The sequence below is a fragment of the Salvelinus namaycush genome, chromosome 24 (genome assembly GCF_016432855.1).
Source record: "Salvelinus namaycush isolate Seneca chromosome 24, SaNama_1.0, whole genome shotgun sequence".
Lineage (NCBI taxonomy): Eukaryota > Metazoa > Chordata > Actinopteri > Salmoniformes > Salmonidae > Salvelinus > Salvelinus namaycush.
Genome location: NC_052330.1, coordinates 13,033,401 through 13,052,974, shown reverse-complemented (window position 1 = coordinate 13,052,974; position 19,574 = coordinate 13,033,401). Strand labels below are relative to the sequence as shown.

General features: G+C 44.8%; 1 protein-coding gene across 1 annotated transcript; it reads right to left on the bottom strand.

The window, feature by feature from the left end:
* Positions 1 to 632: 632 nt before the first annotated feature.
* Positions 633 to 18,734, bottom strand: LOC120019523 (E3 ubiquitin-protein ligase TRIM9-like). The gene is made up of 10 exons (XM_038962818.1): positions 17,976 to 18,734; positions 11,998 to 12,093; positions 11,158 to 11,280; positions 8,633 to 8,743; positions 7,201 to 7,354; positions 5,988 to 6,148; positions 5,493 to 5,631; positions 3,963 to 4,266; positions 966 to 1,128; positions 633 to 683 (listed from the first exon to the last, which is right to left on the bottom strand). Exons 1-10 carry the CDS (start codon positions 18,732 to 18,734, stop codon positions 633 to 635), a joined length of 2,061 nt encoding a protein of 686 aa, XP_038818746.1.
* Between the last annotated feature and the right edge of the window lie 840 nt (positions 18,735 to 19,574).

The window sequence follows — 19,574 nt, the reverse complement described above, 5'->3', positions numbered from 1 at the left end:
GAGGCTGGGGTGAATTCCATTTCATTTTCATGATATGGAATTTATAGGGTATAAAATCCCCAATACGTCATTTTCAATTGACCAGAATTGAAACTGAATTTACTCCAACTCTGGCAAGTCTTTGTAAAGTTGAAAAGACAATACAGTATATCACCAATAATATGTCTGAGAAAAGCTCTATTAATCTCTACTTATGAGTTAGATAGGCTGACGTTCCGTTTCCTCTAAAGAAATAGGAGTATACAAACTCTCTATGAACTAACCTGAGAGAAGAAGATGAATACAGTAGAGACATTGTACTGTAGGGCATCTCATGACTCTACCCTAGTATGGGATTTTGTTTCAGAGATGCACTTAATTAAAGCACCCGGTGGCATTTTGACTGTAAACACAGAATCTGATTGTACGGATTGAGATGAAATTAAGACTTGGAAAATTATAAAAAACAATATAATTGATGTACAAAAGTCCCTTGTATATAAGATTCCCTCTAAGGGTGATATTTGATCATAGGCATTGAACAGCATAAGATATATAGTAGAACTAAGAGGGGGGGGGGGGGGGGGGGGGGATCAGGAGCAGGAGGAATCGATGTTAACATTGGTGGGACTGTGCCTAGACACCTTGGGAGGCTACTGCTGCTTAATATTCTTTGGCACCTCCATTCCTGTTAGTAGGGTGACCTGCGAAGGACAAACAGTTCCAAATGAGATCATGACAGATTAAACTGCTGACTCGAGGTCCAGGATTTGAACCACAGAGCTCACTTACTCAGCATGATGTATATTTGCTGGTTAGTAACAATTGAAAAATATATATGTGTACAGCCTATGTAGTTTAGCATATCCTTAATCTGGAGATGAATTTCATTTATAAAATAAGCCGATAATCCTTGAATTTCGAGACAAAACTATCTGAATGAATTTCTGAAATCTAATCAGCTCTGTCTGACTATCAGTGCTCACCTGGACATTTCTGTTGATGCTGACAGCAGGCATGAAGACCCCCTCCAGGTTCTCAAAGGCCACGGGGCCATGCTGCTCTTTGTTGATGAAGAACGTTAGAGTATACTTGTTCAGATCCAGCAGGATGCCCACAGTGGCTCCCTTAGAGATGCCCCCCTCGGCCCTGCAGAACACACACACACACACAGAGTCTAGGCCTAATGTACTATATCAAAACAGATCACACAGGCCCTTTGAGAGTGGTCTGGGATCTCTGATGGGTAGAGGGATCCCAATGAGTCCAAATACAGTTTGGAGCAAATGGCTTTGAGCGGATAATTGTTTTCTCTATTCAAGACATTAGATTTGACCTAATTGCTAAATCTTTCGTGTTTGTATGTAGGCTATGTGTGAATTGATGTACAGTAAATCCCTAATATATTCGGAATACTTGTAGTCCAACAAATATATGAAAACATTCCCAAGCTTCTCCTTCAGGGTGTATATCTTTTCTCCATTCCAATGGAATAAAGAAAACAACCTTAGGCACTAAGTCAATAAACGCATCCATATCCAAACATCTGAAACACTTTGGCAGTGCAAAGCCGTATGTAAATAGTTACACTCAAACCAGTCAACTCATTGGAAACCGCAAAAGCCAGCAGTGTTTTTGTTTTTGAGAGTGAGCAGCTCAAACAACAAAATGGTGGACGTGTGAAAGTGTGCCCCCAGTCAAACAGCTATGTCACAAAGCTAACTGTAACGGCTTTCGTTGGTGGAAGGAGAGGAGGACCAAAATGCAGCGTGGTACATATCCATAATATAATTTAATCAAAAATGAATACAAAATTAACAATAGAATAAATGAAAACCGACACAGTCCCGTATGGTGCAAACACTGAAACGGAAAATAACTACCCACAACCCATAGTGGGAAAACAGGCTACCTAAGTATGATTCTCAATCAGAGACAACGATCGACACCTGCCTCTGATTGAGAACCATACTAGGCCAAACACATAGAAATATAACGTACAGAACAAAACATAGAAAAACAACATAGAATGCCCACCCCAACTCACGCCCTGACCAAACTAAAATAAAGACATAAAAAAGGAACTAAGGTCAGAACGTGACACTAACTGGGCTCTACAGGGGCTTCCAGAGAAATCCGCTAGGCTAAAGAAACAAACAAGCAGGATTGCGGCACGATCAGCCTTTGATGATTACCTGACATACAGTACATGTATCGTTGGCACTTTAATGAGGGAAATGAGTGAGTCATTGTGGTTGATAGGCTCCAACGTAACAGCTGACAGGAAGATAAATAATGAGGTTGGAGAAACAAAAAGATGATGTGCTATGAAAGACAAAAACAGGGAAACTCTTTAATCAGCGACTGAAAATAGTAACTACTACTGTATTATTGGTTTAACGAGGAAGGAGGATTCTGCTCTGGATATTCATGTCCCTGGGGCTACTGTAGGTTGCTAAGCCTGTGGCCTCTTTGTCTTTGAATCTATGTATAATATTACTCTATGTTACCCTGTGTAAAATTAAATCAAAACGGATATTCACAAAACATAAGAGCACTGCCCTGAGAATAATGTCTTCCATTTCCAACTAACTGCCTGTCACACCCTGATCTCTTTCACCTGTCTTTGTGCTTGTCTCCACCCCCCTCCAGGTGTCGCCCATTTCCCCCATTACCCCCTGTGTATGTATACCTGTGTTCTCTGTTTGTCTGTTGCCAGTTCACCTTGTCTCGTCAACCGTACCAGCGGTTTTTCCCGTACTCCTGTTTTTGTTCTTGTCCCTGTCTTCTAGTTTTCCTGGTTTTGACCATTCTGCCTGCCCTGAACCTGCCTGCTGTTCTGTACCTTGTGACATTGCTCTGGATTACTGACCTCTGCCTACCCTGAACCTGCCTGCTGTTCTGTACCTTGTGACATTGCTCTGGATTACTGACCTCTGCCTACCCTGAACCTGCCTGCTGTTCTGTACCTTTCGGACTCTGCTCTGGATTACTGACCTCTGCCTACCCTGAACCTGCCTGCTGTTCTGTACCTTGTGACACTGCCCTGGATTACTGACCTTTGCCTACCCTGAACCTGCCTGTTGTTCTGTACCTTGTGACACTGCCCTGGATTACTGATCTCTGCCTACCCTGAGCCTGCCTGCTGTTCTGTACCTTGTGACACTGCCCTGGATTACTGACCTTTGCCTACCCTGAACCTGCCTGCTGTTCTGTACCTTGTGACACTGCCCTGGATTACTGACCTCTGCCTACCCTGAACCTGCCTGTTGTTCTGTACCTTGTGACACTGCCCTGGATTACTGACCTCTGCCTACCCTGAACCTGCCTGCTGTTCTGTACCTTTCGGACTCTGCTCTGGATTACTGACCTCTGCCTGCCCTGAGCCTGCCTGCTGTTCTGTACCTTGTGACACTGCCCTGGATTACTGACCTCTGCCTACCCTGAACCTGCCTGCTGTTCTGTACCTTGTGACACTGCCCTGGATTACTGACCTCTGCCTACCCTGAGCCTGCCTGTTGTTCTGTACCTTGTGACACTGCCCTGGATTACTGACCTTTGCCTACCCTGAACCTGCCTGCTGTTCTGTACCTTGTGACACTGCCCTGGATTACTGACCTCTGCCTACCCTGAGCCTGCCTGCTGTTCTGTACCTTGTGACACTGCCCTGGATTACTGACCTCTGCCTACCCTGAGCCTGCCTGTTGTTCTGTACCTTGTGACACTGCCCTGGATTACTGACCTCTGCCTGTCCTTGACCTGTCATTTGCCTGCCCCCCTGTTTTTGTAATAAACTTTTGTCACTTCAAACTGTCTGCAACTGGGTCTTATCCTGAGGTCTGATACTGCCTGCCAAGTATTGTAAGTGCGTACGTGTTTTAGTCCTGACAGCATGACACACAAAGCACATGATGGCTATTTCTAAACTCTGAAGCTGCGGAGGAGCAGGAGTCAGCCTTCCTCCCCAGAGATGTCCCACCTACCTGTTGGTGTGGGAGTTGTTGTGCATGAACCAGCTGCGGTTGTTGTCCACGTACATGGCCCAGGCCTTATCATCCTTCCCCAGCATCATGTCCTTCATCGTGTTGATCCTCGCCACCCCGAACGCAGGGTCCGGGTGGTTGTCATAGCGATCCACCCTGAGCTCCCAGTAATGGACCCCCTTGGAGAAAGCGGCTGTCCCCAGGACCACACGGTCATCGTAGCTGTTGCAGCTCACTGTACGGTTCTCATTGGTCAACATGATGTCCCTGTGAGCCGAGGTGGGGTCGAAGGTGAACCAGGCCACTGCAGGAGAGACAAAGTAGAGCAGTAGAAGGAGTCAGAGCAAGATAAGAGCATTTCCAGGTCTCTAGGGCATGGCTGTCTTGAGTGAACCTCATTGGAGGATGGAGCCCCATAAGAGCATGAAACATGATGATGCCATTATAGAACGGCACGGTCAGCTAGGACCCCATGCTGGGCTGTATACTGTGAGATGACACATGAAATATTCACAAAGCACCACAAAAAAATTCTACTTCTCATTTAAAAGTCAAGCACTGGATTAATTTTCCTTCAGCAGCTCCTTGCCCATAAGGCACTGCTGTGTCAAACCATTGCAGTGTATTGCCTTAATTAGCCCCATTCCTCAAAGAGGCACTGCTATGTTAGAATAAACAGTTAACTGGCACACGACAGGCACTCACTAAGGCCTCCACATGCAGAGATCCATTGTTATTGCAGCTGGCAGAGCCAGAGCTGGAGCCGCCTGTACTCTGCTCAGTCTAAATTCTCTCCTTGTCCCGCTGCTCTGTCAGCTCAATCAATGGCATCAACAACCTATCCTCTCTCCCTCTCCCTGTCCATCCCTCCACTCCCCATCCCAGTAATGGGAGGACAGGGAGAAGGAGGAGAGGGAGAGAGGATAGGCAGTTTATGCCATTGATTGAGTGCAAGGCTGGGATGGGGAGTGGAGGGATGGACGGGGAGAGCACGGCAATGCGTTGACAGCTGGCAGGCTAGAGTAATCACAGTCTGGCACTCTGTCGCTGTGATACTTTGCTAAACTGCGAGACCACTTCCACAGTCTGTCAGCCCTATATCAGGACTGGACACCTCTTTAGTGGAGCTCCTTCAGCTCTGGCTCTGGCATGGTGTTTACTGCTCTAAACCTGAGGTTTCTGGGGACCCAGAGCTGACTAGTACCACCACACCCAGCCAGGACAGTGACAGATTGCACCAGTCACCAGTTCTAATCCACCATTGCTGTGGAATAGAACTCCGTAGTTAAGGACACAAACAAGAGCGTTGATGGGAGGGCGAGGCTTTGTCGGCAAACAGCAGGCCTGGATGTCCCAGAGGACTAGCTCGGCTCAGGAGCGGTGAATAAAGAGTATCATTCTGTACCCCGGGCACTAATTAAGCCTGGTGTCCCCTGGTCCCCAGTTGGGTGGGGCGGGGGGTTCTTCTCTTCCTTCCCTTTCATGTCTACAGTTAGGTCAACACAAAGTGAGAGAATACAGAACACCCACCATCAGATGTCTTCAGCACCACAGTCTTGCTATAGGGCCCCACCCCGGTGGAGTTGTAGGCCTTGACTCTGGCGTTGTAGGAGCTGTTGAAGTGGAGGCCGTCCACAGTGCACACGGTCTCCTTCCCTACATACACCTCCTGGGACACAGAGACATACAGTACAGCACAGGACCATCTGGCGTTAGTTAGAGCTCTGACTGCAGCATGTGCACTATGAATAATAAAATATGTGGCAGAGGCGACAACTGTTATCTATAGGAAACGGGTAGGACACCCTACTGCACATAGAATTACAGTGGAACTGTATTGCGCATATTGAAATGAGCCTGGCTAAATAAAACACAGCTCATGCAAACCTTTCATTGCATAATGAGCATCAAACGTTTACATTCTTTGACTTAATCTACTGTTAAAACCCATCCTAGTGTCAGACTACATGGAGCGTCGGACATGATGACACGTTCTCTAATGTGTGAAGTGAAGGATTATCTGACCCTGTATTGACCCCCGTTGCCGTCGTCGAGCTCCAGGATGTAGCCTTCGATGGGGTTGCTAGGGGGCACAGTGACCCTCCAGGCCAGGGTGGCACTGTTGTTGCGGGTGCAGCACTTCTCCAGCTGCAGCAGGGGGGCCGGGGGCACCGTGGCAGACTCCACTTGAATAGAAACGGATGGCAGGAACATCACAGAGGAGTTAACATCTATCTCTGCATGGATTGGTTGTGGTTGATAGTTGTTGTTGTTGTCAGGCAGGTGAGAATATTGTAAGGGAAGAGTGCGGTAAAACATGCATGGGAGGAGAGCACTCTATCCCCTTAACGTGGTGGGCTGGTGTGGGCTGGTGTGGGCTGGCAGGTCTCAAGGAGGAAAAGGGGATTTGGATGATCATATAGCAACTCTGAAATACCTCCTGCGCTCTCCGTCTCTTTCAATCCACCTGCATGCATTTGTTTCAATAATGGAGTCTCCTGAATATCTGAAACATGATATTGGACATGGGTTGATGTGTGGTGCTTGACTTAGTTTGCAACATAGTGGAACTGATCAACTACTGTGCTTTCTCAGGGGAATGCTGGTTACATTTCCCATGGTTTCAAATCTCATTTGGTTTTATATGACGTTGTATTTGGAGCAGACTAAGTTGGTAACTGTGTATGGGAAAATCGTGTCTGCTTCAGTAGACAGATATAGAAAAGTGTTGGAGCGAAATGAAATACATCCTATTTATATGAAAAATATATCATGGTATTCTAGGACATTGCCAGGGGATATACTGTGCACTATAAATCTTCCTCAGGTTTAGTCAAGCACAATATTTAAATAGACTAATGAAAAAATTGCTGTGGACACACAGTATGTTTGAATCAGATACTCAGAATATTGAACTTGCTCACATCAACTAAGCATTTGGAGTGTGAAACATGGAGACCTTTTTGGTCAGTTTTCCTAAAGCATTTCTACCACTTCACCAAACTATAAAGCACAGAATGAGTACAGGTGATGCATATCACAAGAGACAAGTGTGTCTACTTAACTGCTGAACAGCCATACAAAAATACATTACAGGCACACTTGAAAGATGAGTCCACTGCAAGACTATCTAACAATGTAACAATATACTGTATGAAAATGTGTACGAATAGACTCACACTACGCAAACAGTAGCAAGTATATGAATATGACTTAGAAATGAACACATATTGGTTACCTTTGCTCTGGACAAAGTCCAGCTGTAGTATGGTCTGCAGAAGGGGGTCTGTGTTCAGGGTCAGGTCAAACTCAGGGCCCACCTTGGGCTCCAAAGCCCCTTTGACCCACTGGTCCTGAGACGACGTCACACGTTTGATCAGCGCATCTGAGATCTACATAGAGACACACATCAGGGGAGAACCGCTTCAAACCAGCTACAACTCCACTAAAAGGTTCAGCTACAGTGTAATATACTATTACAAAGTGCAACATGGTTTTAACAGACTTTTTATGGTGTCTCTGAGGCTTTGTGCTTCTTGAAAAATGCCAGCTGGAAATGTGCTGCATTAAGGTATAGCCAACCCTGTAGGTTACCAGCTTTTGTAAGGATTTAAATAAGCTTTTATGATACAGAGCACAGATTTTGTTCAGGGGTTATAAGAAACTGTACAATCAATATCGTCATAAACATTTCAAGGGGGGAGGGAAGCACCAATTTACAGAAGAGAGTCTTTCATCTCTATTTCGTCTTATTCAGACCGTTCTTTTAAAAAAAAGAGAAGAATCAATGGCTTCCAGCTAATGGTAAGGGGAACTAAAGACGACAAGTCAACGTTTAACTCGATAATGGGTGTCACATACCAATGTTAACCATTATCAGGTTAACCTTTATCAGCGCAAGTCAACGAGTATTGGTTTGGGATGACCTATTTATTACCTATTACCTATTTATTACCTATTAAGTATCAATTCATTCACATTTAGCCAACAACACATTTTAATCAACATCTTGCTACAAGCTTATCATATGCACTCTGAATCAATATTTATTTGTACAGTAAAATATATAAGCGGTTCTTTCAAAGGTCTTGATGTTAAGAATTTTTATGGCTAGAGTTTTCTAATGATCTTTAAATTATTTGTTTTCAACCCGTTTTAGGAAAAATATTTGGGGAAAATAGTTGTTGGCCTTAGAATTTAGCAGTAGGAAACAAGGACATCTGAGGGGAATGTGAGGGAAGTCTCCTCTGTGTGAGGCAAGCAGGCTAGCCTCATCCACAGCCTGTCACGCCCTGATCTGTTTCACCTCTCTTTGTGATTGTCTCCACCCTCCTCCAGGTGTCGCCCGTTTTGTTCTTCTAACCTACCAGCGGTTTCCCCCTTGCTCCTGCCCTGTCTATATTCCTGTTTTCTAGTTTTCCCAGTTTTGTCCTTTCTGCCTGCCCTGACCCTGAGCCTGCCTGCCCTTCTGTACCTTTGCCCCACTACTCTGGATTACCGACCTCTGCCTGACCCCGAGCCTGCCTGCCGTCCTGTAACTTTGCCTGCCCGTGTTCGAATTAATAAACTTTTGTTACTTCGACATTGTCTGCACCTGGGTCTTACCTTCAAACATGATACAGCCTACTAGCAGAGCTCTAGCCCCATTCATCCATACACCACTACTGTACCTGCAGGAAGCCACTGGGGTCGTTCTCTTTGATCACCTCCAGACAGTACTCCATCATTCCCGTGGTCTGACGCAGCTTCATAGTGCAGTGTGTGATCTGGTCACGCACCACCTGAACACAGGAGAGGCCAGGAGGACACAGACGGACACCCTTTAATGTAATATTAATACTAGGCAGGCATTTCACACACACATACAGACACACACACATGCACACGTACACACACATACACACACACGCGCACGTTTTTCCTTTTGGCTAAACACAAAGCACTGGGGAAAATGGATTTGGGTGGGTGTCAAAGCCCTTCATTCACAGCTAATTGAAATTCAGTGGACTGTCAACATTTTATGAGCCTTTGTTTGGGCAGACCACTTATACTTGCTCATGTGTTTAACTTATCTCTGCATTTCTGTGAAAAAGTATGGATTTTTCTGTTTATAAGATTATAAATGAAAAGGTCAGAAAAGGTTGATTAATTGGAAGGTAATTAATCACTCTATCAAATTAAGCCTTAGAATTCAAAACTAATGTAAGAAATAATTAGATTAATCCACTGACACATTCAGGCCATTAGCCTATCATTAATTAAATGTTCATAAACCTGTCAACCGGTTTCATTATTTAAATAAATCCATGAAAAATATTAAAAATTAAATAAGCATAAAATGAACATTCCTGAATGGTAGACAGAATAAAATAACCCCAAAATATAAACATACCAGAGGACAGTCAGGAACAGTCATGTCTATCAAATCATAATTAATATACATTTAGGTAAATCAAATTATATATAACAACTCAGATTGAATTTACTATATAATCCTTACATCACGCAACATTAAAACAATGCCACTCCAGCGGTCTATGGATTATGCCTGGACTAGACTGTCACAAGTCACAAAAATTACTCTCTCCCTGGGAATGTGTAGTGTGGCGAAAGAGACCACTGATAAAAATACTGCTGACAGATTAATGGCTCGGATGAAATTAATTAGAGTAGAAAATGACGTTCACCGGCACACAAACACAACACTCCAGACTATTGAACAGGGGGAAACAAATGCCCTACAGATGGGATTGCATGATAAAAAAACATTGTCCTGTAGATGACATAAAGTAGTTATTCTCAACAGATTACCGTCACAACTGTTCCTAAAAAAGGATTTCATCAAACAAAGCTAACAATCCAGGATCTCTTGGCTGAGAGTTGAGGAAAGACTGACTGCATCGCTTCTTTTTTTAATAAGAAACAATAATGCGTTTTGTTTGCATAGTTAATTTACACACAGCACTGACACACACGCCACCAGACGTCTTTTCACAGTCCCCAGGTCCAGAACAAATTCAAGGAAACGTACAGTATTCTACAGAGCCGTGATTGCATGTTACTCCCTTCCATCTCACTAGTGAACAGCAACCTGGTTTAGTGAACAGCAAACCTGGTTTAAAAAAACAAATATAGCAACACCTCACAACGCCTTTCCCCATGTGACCTACTTTTTGTGTGTATGTACTGACATGTATGTGTAACTGATAGATACACACACACGCACACTACATGTTCATGTTCTTAAATGTATGTGAGTTGGATTTTGTCTTTAATGTATTTTTATTTTGTGTCAGACCCCGGTATGACTAGCTGTCGCCATTGGCATTGGCTAATGGTGATCCTAAAAAATTTCATAAATCCAAGTTAATCACCAACCATCTATCTCCACCATACTGTGGGAGATAAGATGGTATTGATATCGAATGCTGTCAAGACAATTGCTCTTTACTGGCGTTACCATATGGTAGTGTACTAAACTCCAAAAAGCTCTTATTTTCCCATTGTAATCTTCTGAAAAGGACACATCAGTTTGACAGCCTTCATCATAGTGAAATGAAGAGACCTTTTTTCTGCTGTGTGATGCTGCAACAGTCCTAGCTGCTCTTCAGCTTCAGCCCTGCTAAACACAACAGCTGTCCTCTGGAGCCCCAATCCCCAAGCCTGCACATTGAGCCTGGGCTTGGATCCATGTGACCCACTAAGAACTTAACACCAGCCAGCCTGCAGGCCCAGGCCCTCCGCTGAGGCTTCAGGGGGAGAAGAGAGGACAGGGAGGCAGAGAGGACAGAAATCTGCGTCCAGATGCACCTCGACCTGGGCCAAGACATGTTCACAACCTTGGATGCCCTTTGTGTCATGAAAGAGCTGCCAGCTGAGGTAAAAGAGGCAGTCTATCACTTCTTAGGGTTGTAATATGAATAATTTGTATCTATTGATCATCTGTGTTAAGTATGCAAAGTATGGTTAACATATCTAATGCAGAGAGAGTACTGTGATTATTGTTATCAATAAACCATGGCCCTGCTGTGTTTGTCCGCCCATCTGAATCCTGCCACCTGTATGTTACAGTCAACATGACCTTGTCCCCAGGATAATGGTGCACATACAATCTGAGCTTGGGAAGAAGTGTCTGGGGCAGTCAACATGACGTTGTTATCCATTAGCCGTCGCAGCGTCCATCCTTCTGACCCACCTTGAGCTTGTACTCCCTCTCCTTGGTGACCTTGGTGAGGAGCTTGGCTTTCTGCCTCGTCAGAGCCTCAATCAGGGCGTCACACTGAGCCACCAAGCAGGCCTCGAACTCCACCCCGTTCTCCTGCGAGGGACACAACACAACACATCGCTCAATAAAAGAACAGGGAGGTACAGGAAGGTACAGGGTGCTAGGGCCAGGCACAGAGGGGACAGGGGGGGCAAGGACACTAGCGGACTACATATGATAACACCACAGTGATTGCTGCTAAATCTTCCATCATCACCACTGCATATCAATAATTTACCTAAGCGCAGATGAGATAGTGAATTCTATTCTAGCTACACTCTGCACCTCAGTTCAAGGATGAGGAAAATGGTTAAAGACTCTAACTCTACTGAGCTGAGCAGAGCTGGGATTTTACTCAAATACAATCCCCTCAACCCCAGAATAAGAGTCTTAATACACAGCATTGCTGCGACTGATAAGACATGGCAGTGCAGTAAGTGTATAAAAGCTGTGATAGGCTGGGGCAGTCCATGTGCACAGCAGCCCTTTCCTACTTTAGCTCTTAGCGTGGTCACAAACAGATACTTTTGTTCCCACCAGGCGATAAGAAGTGCTTTAGATGTAGTGCCAGTGTTCGTTGCAGAATAAAAAGAGTCCAGAATGTGACATTGTATGATTCTGGAGCATCCTTCCTCTTTCTTTTTAGTATTTCGTTAAAGCTGACAGGCACAGGTAAGTAGGTTATGGGGAATACAGGTTAAATTGATATTTCTATACATGTTGATATTCTCATTTGATCTACCAGACACGTAATCAAAAAGAGAATGTTACCTGTATCTGCTGAAGCATGTTCTTCAACTGCATCAGGAATTCCTTGGCATCCTTGGCTTTATCTGACACACCATTCAAAGCTTGGGAGAGTTGACACTGTGAATGAAAAACTGGCAATTATTAATCCAAAACTAATCAAAACACTCTCCATGTCACTTCTCTAACATGTTATGATTAAAGCCAATTGTCCCAGAAATATACAGTATGGGCAGTAATTTATACTAATTAACCCCGTACTTAAGCCCAACCACACAGCAACGACCTCTGAGGTCATAGTAATCAAGGAGATTACAAATTCAAACGAGGGCCTCAAAACCATGTTTAGAGGTCAAACCTTTCAGCAGATCTGCTCTGAGCTGAGGCTCATGGACCATGAGTGAAGGGTAATCATGGTGTACACCAACCCTGCTGTGATCAATCTGGCCCGGATCCACACCTCCCTCTTCCCACCTCCCTCCCGCTCCTCCCACCTGCCCCTATTCCTCTGGGTTTCTCTATCAGTCTCAGTCAGGGCTTCTCTGGGGCTGGGCCTCTGTGGGCTGCGTGCGTCGGGTTCAGGAGGGACACAAATCAAGCCAGCCCTCCACGGTTCATTCATGTGCCATCTGGCCCAGCAAGCTGTCTGTCCGCGCCGCTAACAAGGGGATGAGTGATTCCGCTCCCCTGTGTGGTTTCTTTCCACCAGGGCCCCAGCCACAGCTCCAGACAAGACAAGGGGGCCGGCCCAGTGTTTATCGGCTCAGCCCTTTTTCTCTCTGTGACACTGTGTCAGGGTGACCTCAAGGGGTCAGGGGGAGGGGGCTGGTGGCCCTCCTATGGGGAGAGAGCCTGTCACTTGACAACCTCCTGCATATCACCAATTCATGTCCTTTCACTGGGTTGTGCTCGTTTATCCTAACAGTGTATAATGTGAGAGTTTGATTCAATATGGACCAGAAGGATGCTACTGCTTAACATGAAAACATTATCAAGGGACCCATATCGTCAAGGTTTTATCAGTCTTGTCATGAGCCCCCCTTGTAAGATGTAGTTATTCTTTATGAGCTAATATTAAACTTCAGTGTAATTAGGATCGGGATGCTGCCCTCGTGTGGCTCAGAACTGGCAATGACCTCATTAGTGGTGGTGGAATACAGCACCAGCCCCTTCCCTGTCACTAAGGATGACAGGTCAGTTATAGCAGGAGAAACCTGTTAGAGCAATATCCCACTGGGCAGAGTCGTCAATTCAACGTCTATTCCACGTTGGTTCGACGCAACTTCGTTGAAATGACGTGAAAAAAGTGTTGATTCAACCCGTGTGTGGTCAGTGGGAAGGGTCATAAGATGAAAGGTGAGGCTCTATTTAAATTACTCATTTTAAAAAGTACCCTTCATTGTAAATGTATTTCCTCCAGAAAAATAGGAAGAGGCATCCTTTTTCCTGTCAGCAGCATTCTTCCTCTGAAGGAGCCTCAGTAAAGTCATCGGAGAGAGAACACTTAAGTAATGTGCGTGACATTCAAGAGCAGAGGGTTTCAAGTAGGGGGGAAGGTGTGTTATCAATTTCTAACGCAGTGTTTGGGGATCGGAGTAAGACAATACATAGCTGCAGTGTTGATCTGCGGTGTTGACCTTGATTCCAAATGGGTCCTCAGGGACACGCCAGGAGGACTGGGTCATATTCAGGAAGCCCCACCGCCTCCACCTCTTTCTCTTTCCCCTCTTTTTCCTCCATCTCCTCCGTCCTCTCCTCCCTCACTCAGCAGCTGTGTCATTAGCGCTCCACATCTGGATGAGAGCAGAACCAATCTCCCTCCCCGGCTCAGCCTCACACAAATCCTCTGGCCGTGTGGCACACTGCTCCACCACTGATATTTTACAACATGGCCACAACAGCCATCACAGCCCAGCATGGCCAGCACAGCCCCATCACAGACCAGCACAGCATGGCCAGCACAGCCCCATCACAGACCAGCACAGCATGGCCAGCACAGCCCCATCACAGACCAGCACAGCATGGCCAGCACAGCCCCATCACAGACCAGCCCAGCATGGCCAGCACAGCCCCATCACAGACCAGCACAGCATGGCCAGCACAGCCCCATCACAGACCAGCACAGCATGGCCAGCACAGCCCCATCACAGACCAGCACAGCATGGCCAGCACAGCCCCATCACAGACCAGCACAGCCAGTACAGCCAGTACAGTCCTGCTACACCAAGCCTCTTGTTTCATTTGAAGCATAGCATCAGAGAGAGTGCACACGCTGCCAGGCAAATTAAGAACAACCCAAATAAAGCATTAAATCAGAGCACACACAATATTTACCAGTTTAGGAAAATCTCCAGAGGATGATTCAATCGAAAATGTAGTAAAAGTAATATTGCCTTAACAATTAATCAAATATTGATAGGATTTGCTACATTAATATATTGCGTGTATGAATATGCAGAATATGGACACATTTCATGATATTAAAAACCAGTACAAATTACATTTGCAAGGAATAATTAATTATTTCTTTTTTCATACTAAGTGACAGTGTTACAATCATTGATAAACGCAAAGTATAACATCTATTTGAGATATCACATATTGTAAAGCTCGTTACATACATTTCAAAAGGTAGAGTCATGTTATCCATTAGGCCTCATTTTCAGCAACAGTCTGGTAACTTGCCTCCATGTATCCATGGTAACCCTTGAGGTATGCGCACACAGCACTACACAAAGGTCTTGTCCAAGCACTCATTCTTGCCTCTAAAAATAGCTCAAAATGATTCTCCTGTTCCTATGCCTTTGGTTACAGTAGTTGCACACATATAGTATACTCATCTTTTATGCCTGGCTACCCCATCACCAAACATTTATTCAACACAACATGGACCAAGTCTTGTGCACTGGGTACTGTACAGCTAGAGTAATGCACAGCACATATATTCAATGGGATGGGAGATACTGCACTGTACTTAACCTACATTCTGGAGCCAATGCGGTTGCAGGGTCTGGGAGAGGGGCTCTGTATGCCTGAGGTAGCAGAACAACCCGTCATTAGCTACAGTACCATTAGCTACATTAGCTACAGTACCATCTGAATCAGCCAGCTGACCCGGCCAGACTCTGTGCTCTTACTTGGCTAGCCCTTTCCTGTACTGTACTGTACAAGCTGGGGGCATCCTCTCCTATATGAATCTCTTTCAATGGTCAAAACCAAAGACTTCTGTATCTATTCTTATCCACCTAACCGCACTGGAATGTAGCCCCATCCTCCATTATCCAATAGTACTCTACAAATGCGTTGATCAGATTCTATCCATGACATTGGTCCATAATTAGGTTGATGTAGTTCAAATGTAGGCCTTCCCAATATGTCATCCTTTCTCTTATTGACAAGATAACAACCCCATTTCACAAAATGTGGAATTGAAAAGAGAGGAACCATGGTTTCTTTCATCTCCTAAAAGGTTCTTTGTGGTCATGTATAATGTGCGGTATTTGGGAATTCAGGACAAAACTAAAGGACCTGAGTCAGTTGTAGTGCTGAGTGATTAGTGCTTTTTGAGGTCAGTTCGGTTTCGGTATTATAATTTTAAAAATAATAACGTTTTTTTCAATTTCGGATTCAATATAAAAAAAAATTACATTAAATGCACTATGCATTATGTGGGTTGAATGCTGTAACAACACAGAATAAAACATTTAATCCAATTCCGTGATGGTAGAGACTGCCCATTACTGCTTATCACTTATTAACCATCATCTATTCACATGACTTTACTTCTGTTGTTGTGTATATTACATTTGTTTTATTTGATGACTTTATTATTTCATTCCATGTCATCATCTGATCTCTATAGAGCTGCTACCTGTGCTGTCTGACAAAATCACTATTTTAGAAGTTCTTCAAAGTAAATAAGGCATACTTTTATGACTGCTGAATACCAACTATCAATCACTTGTGTATTTTCAGGTAGAGATACAGTAGCTCGCAAAGCAACTGCTCTCTATCACTCTTAGTCATCTTCTGTCTCTTTACTGATGTCGGTCAATAAGTTGTTAAAACATTTTTTTAAATACTGACATTTCGGTTAATTGCTCAGTAGTAGTCGGTTGGGCCCTTCACTGGACTTGGCAGGGCTCAATTGCTCATGCCTGCTGCAGCCTGGTGAGCAATGCCCTGGCCTTGTGTACACATGTGCAGAGTTTGGTACCAGTGTGTAGTGCATGTGTGGGGGCTTTAAATATACTATACACTGAATCTGGGTGTTTCTGCTTGGCTGCCCACAGGACATCCATAGGAAACTTCACTACCGTGACTTTTCATCCAATCCCTTATCTGAGGCTTATCTGCTAGTAAATACATATTCATGATGTATTCCCAGCAAGCATTTTTGTCACTCACTCACACTGCCACTGTTAAAGGGGAGACAAATGTCATTGATACCCTAAGGCAGTCCCTTGTTTTCCGTTTGTTCCATTTGACATACTGTAAATAACATAAACACAACTTGACATTACTTTCAAATGTTTGTAAAAGCATCCCCCAAGGAGGAATATAAGATTGACTACTGAAGGTCCAGCAAAAAACGAATGGGGGCTCTCATTCCCTGTGGACGTGGGTCAGCACACACAGGCGTCTCAATTATCAGTACCATTATCAGGATCTCTGCAGCATGGAGGATGACAATTGCCTCTGAGACACAATCTATCTGTGGTCATAAAACAATCCTCGGAGGAGTAGCCGTTCTCTCTCTCTCTCTCTCTCCTTTCAACACTGCAATCTCCAAGCCCTCCTACCCTAACTAACAGACTGGTTGTTGAATCTGTTCAACTGAGTTTTCTGTCAGCTCCTAGAAGAGGACAGTTGATAGGAAAGCATGTCAGAGCTTGAGGGTGGATCTGGAGCTGTGGATGGGAAGGAATGTGAGTAATAGGTTTGTATTAGTCCCCAGTGTCACAACAAAATCCCATCCAAGTGACATAGATAGCTGCCTGGTGCAGTAGAATCATTCAAGGGGAGGCATGCAGAGTAGACCCAAACCAACATCTACAGTGAAGAGGGATAGTGTAGCTTCAAGAGGACTCAGAGATAATTTGCCATAATAGTAGGCCAATACATTCATGTCCTTTTCATCACCTAATGTCTCCCTCCATCTCTCCCTCCATCTCTCCCTCCATCTCTCTCTCCCTCCCTCTCTCTCTCCCTCTCTCACACACACACACACACTCCCTCCAACCTGAGCAGAGCTCACTTGACCATCCCATTCTTGTCAATACAGATTGTTGGCCATAAAATACAGCACAAAATGGACAGCATGCTGGAGTGTATTCGATCTCACTCAACTCCAGGAAATATATTAACTAAGCACTTCTGCATTTGGTATTTATAGGGCTCATCACTTATAAACACCGCTTTACACTTACAGTATGTGATTTTCATGGTCCATTTGTGGGACAGTAGGCTAGTGTGATAAAGGTGAACTGTATTCATAACAACCCTTATCAGTGAGTGGGAAGGAAGCATGCTGTTTGATGGGAAGAATACCGCAGAACTCTCCAAATCACACAAAATGTACAATTAGTGACCCAATTTAAATGGTGAATTTGGGTGTGATAGATCAATGTGCATCTCTACTATCTATCAAAGTGTTAGTCTGCCTATAGGCATCCTATGCCTCTTCACCATGTAGTGGGCGCTGAGGAAACCATGGGGCATATTCGCAAATTCAAATGGCAAACCCAGAGCTGTTGGCAGGAACAATCTGGGATAGAAACTGGAGAACAGTGACCTGACACTGGTGAGTCAGGCTATTGGGCGGATTTGTTTTCTTTCTCTGTGATTAGGCTATACAGTGTTGCTGCCTGGTTACTGTAAGTAAAGGCTACCACTGATGCACTCAGTTGGAGTGATTTAAATGGCACTGATGACATGTGATGATGTGATGCTGCAGAGCAGCTTATTATGATGCTGGCCATCCCCACCGCCTTCATCCTTACCTTGTGCTGTTTCCACATGGCAGCTAAAGGTTTTAAATCATGACTCCCGTGCTTGCCACCCTCAAGACACTTCATACACACTGGAGTCTTGCAGTTGACGCAGTACATGCTAAAGTTCTCCATGTCATGGTCTGCACACGTTCCTTGTTTGCGTATGGTGCCGGCGGGCATCTGCTGGCTTCCAGCCGCGGGCGATTGGGTCGGTGGCAGTAATCGATGTTTGGCCAGCGGTCCACGGGAAGGGTGGCATCGCTGCTGGCATGGTGTGCAGTAAAACACGTCGCACTGTTCGCACATCACAGTGGCATCGACAGGGTTGCGGTCACACAGCTGACATTTCACGTTGGCAGAGCGGCTCTGCTGATAACGAGACACGATCGCCTCCAGTAGCCGGTTACGTGGGAAGCCCCTCAGTCCCCGCTCATCCAGAGAGACACTACGGTGACAGAGAGGACACGTTATGGAGCAGTGGCGGTGCACCAGAGTCGGAGGAAACACCCGTATCCCATTTGGAGACTTGAGGCACGGCGTGTATGATCCATAGCCACTGTCCGTTTCACTATACATGCTCATTTTGTCCATATCCAAATAATCGTAGTCCGAGTTCCCGGAGGCACGGCTTTGTGGAGGTGTTTCGCCTTCTGGGGTCTGTACAATGATATTTCGGGCGCACGCCAAACACACATTGTGTGAGCAAGGTAAAAGAATAGGATCCTTGAAAAGAGAGCCGCAAACGGGGCATTTTAATTCTTCATCCATCGTGTCTTCTATAAAACGCTCCTCACACAGTACACAAGAGCAGCGATCAATGAAAACAGACCAGCACTATATGACACGAACAGCTCCCTCGACTGGTTTACGCAGGCGCGCGCGAGGGGGGGGTTGTTGGCGTTGTAGTCCGAGTGGATGGGTTCTGAAAACGCATCTCCACAATAACAAGTTCACTTTGAACAAAAAACTACAAGACCCGTAATCCAAGTGAGCAGCCGTGAAAAGTATTGTGGAGGCAAGTCACACCTTGGTGATAAATCTGTTATTAACCAGTATCTAACCCAAAGGGTAGCAGTGGCACCTGCCCTGCACATTTCCGAGACTATTGAATGTGCAATGTATATGTTGGTGGTGATTTTATTTTATTTAGAGTTTCAACCTAATCTTTTAATGAAATTCAAGATGCATGTTCTGAATTAATAAAATTGCCAATTTTCCCAGAACGTTTCCCTTTTCTCACTGACATACATACGGACAGAACTACACTATATATGCAAAAGTATGAGGACACCCCTTCAAATTAGTGGATTTGGCTATTTCAACCACACCCGTTGCTGATAGGTGTATAAAATCGAGCACAGGTCATGCAATCTCCATAGACAAAATTTGGCAGTAGAATTGTCACGGCCGTCGTAAGAAGTAGACCAAAGCGCAGCGTGGTGAGCGTACATATTCCTTTTATTTAGGATGACACCGACAAAAACAATAAACAATACAAAAACAACCGTGAAGCTTAAGGCTATAGTGCCACAAACAAAGACAACTTCCCACACTGAAAGGAGGGAAAGGGCTACCTAAGTATGGTTCCCAATCAGAGACAACGATAGA

Bases quoted from the DNA above. Each gene is read 5' to 3' on its own strand.
- LOC120019523 (XM_038962818.1), bottom strand. From the start codon at position 18,734: ATGGATGAAGAATTAAAATGCCCCGTTTGCGGCTCTCTTTTCAAGGAT. The intron at 7,355-8,632 runs GTACAGTAGTGG...GTCTCTATGTAG, and splicing joins ACCCCAGTGGCTTCCTGCAG to ATCTCAGATGCGCTGATCAA. The intron at 6,149-7,200 runs GTAACCAATATG...TTTCTATTCAAG, and splicing joins GGACTTTGTCCAGAGCAAAG to TGGAGTCTGCCACGGTGCCC.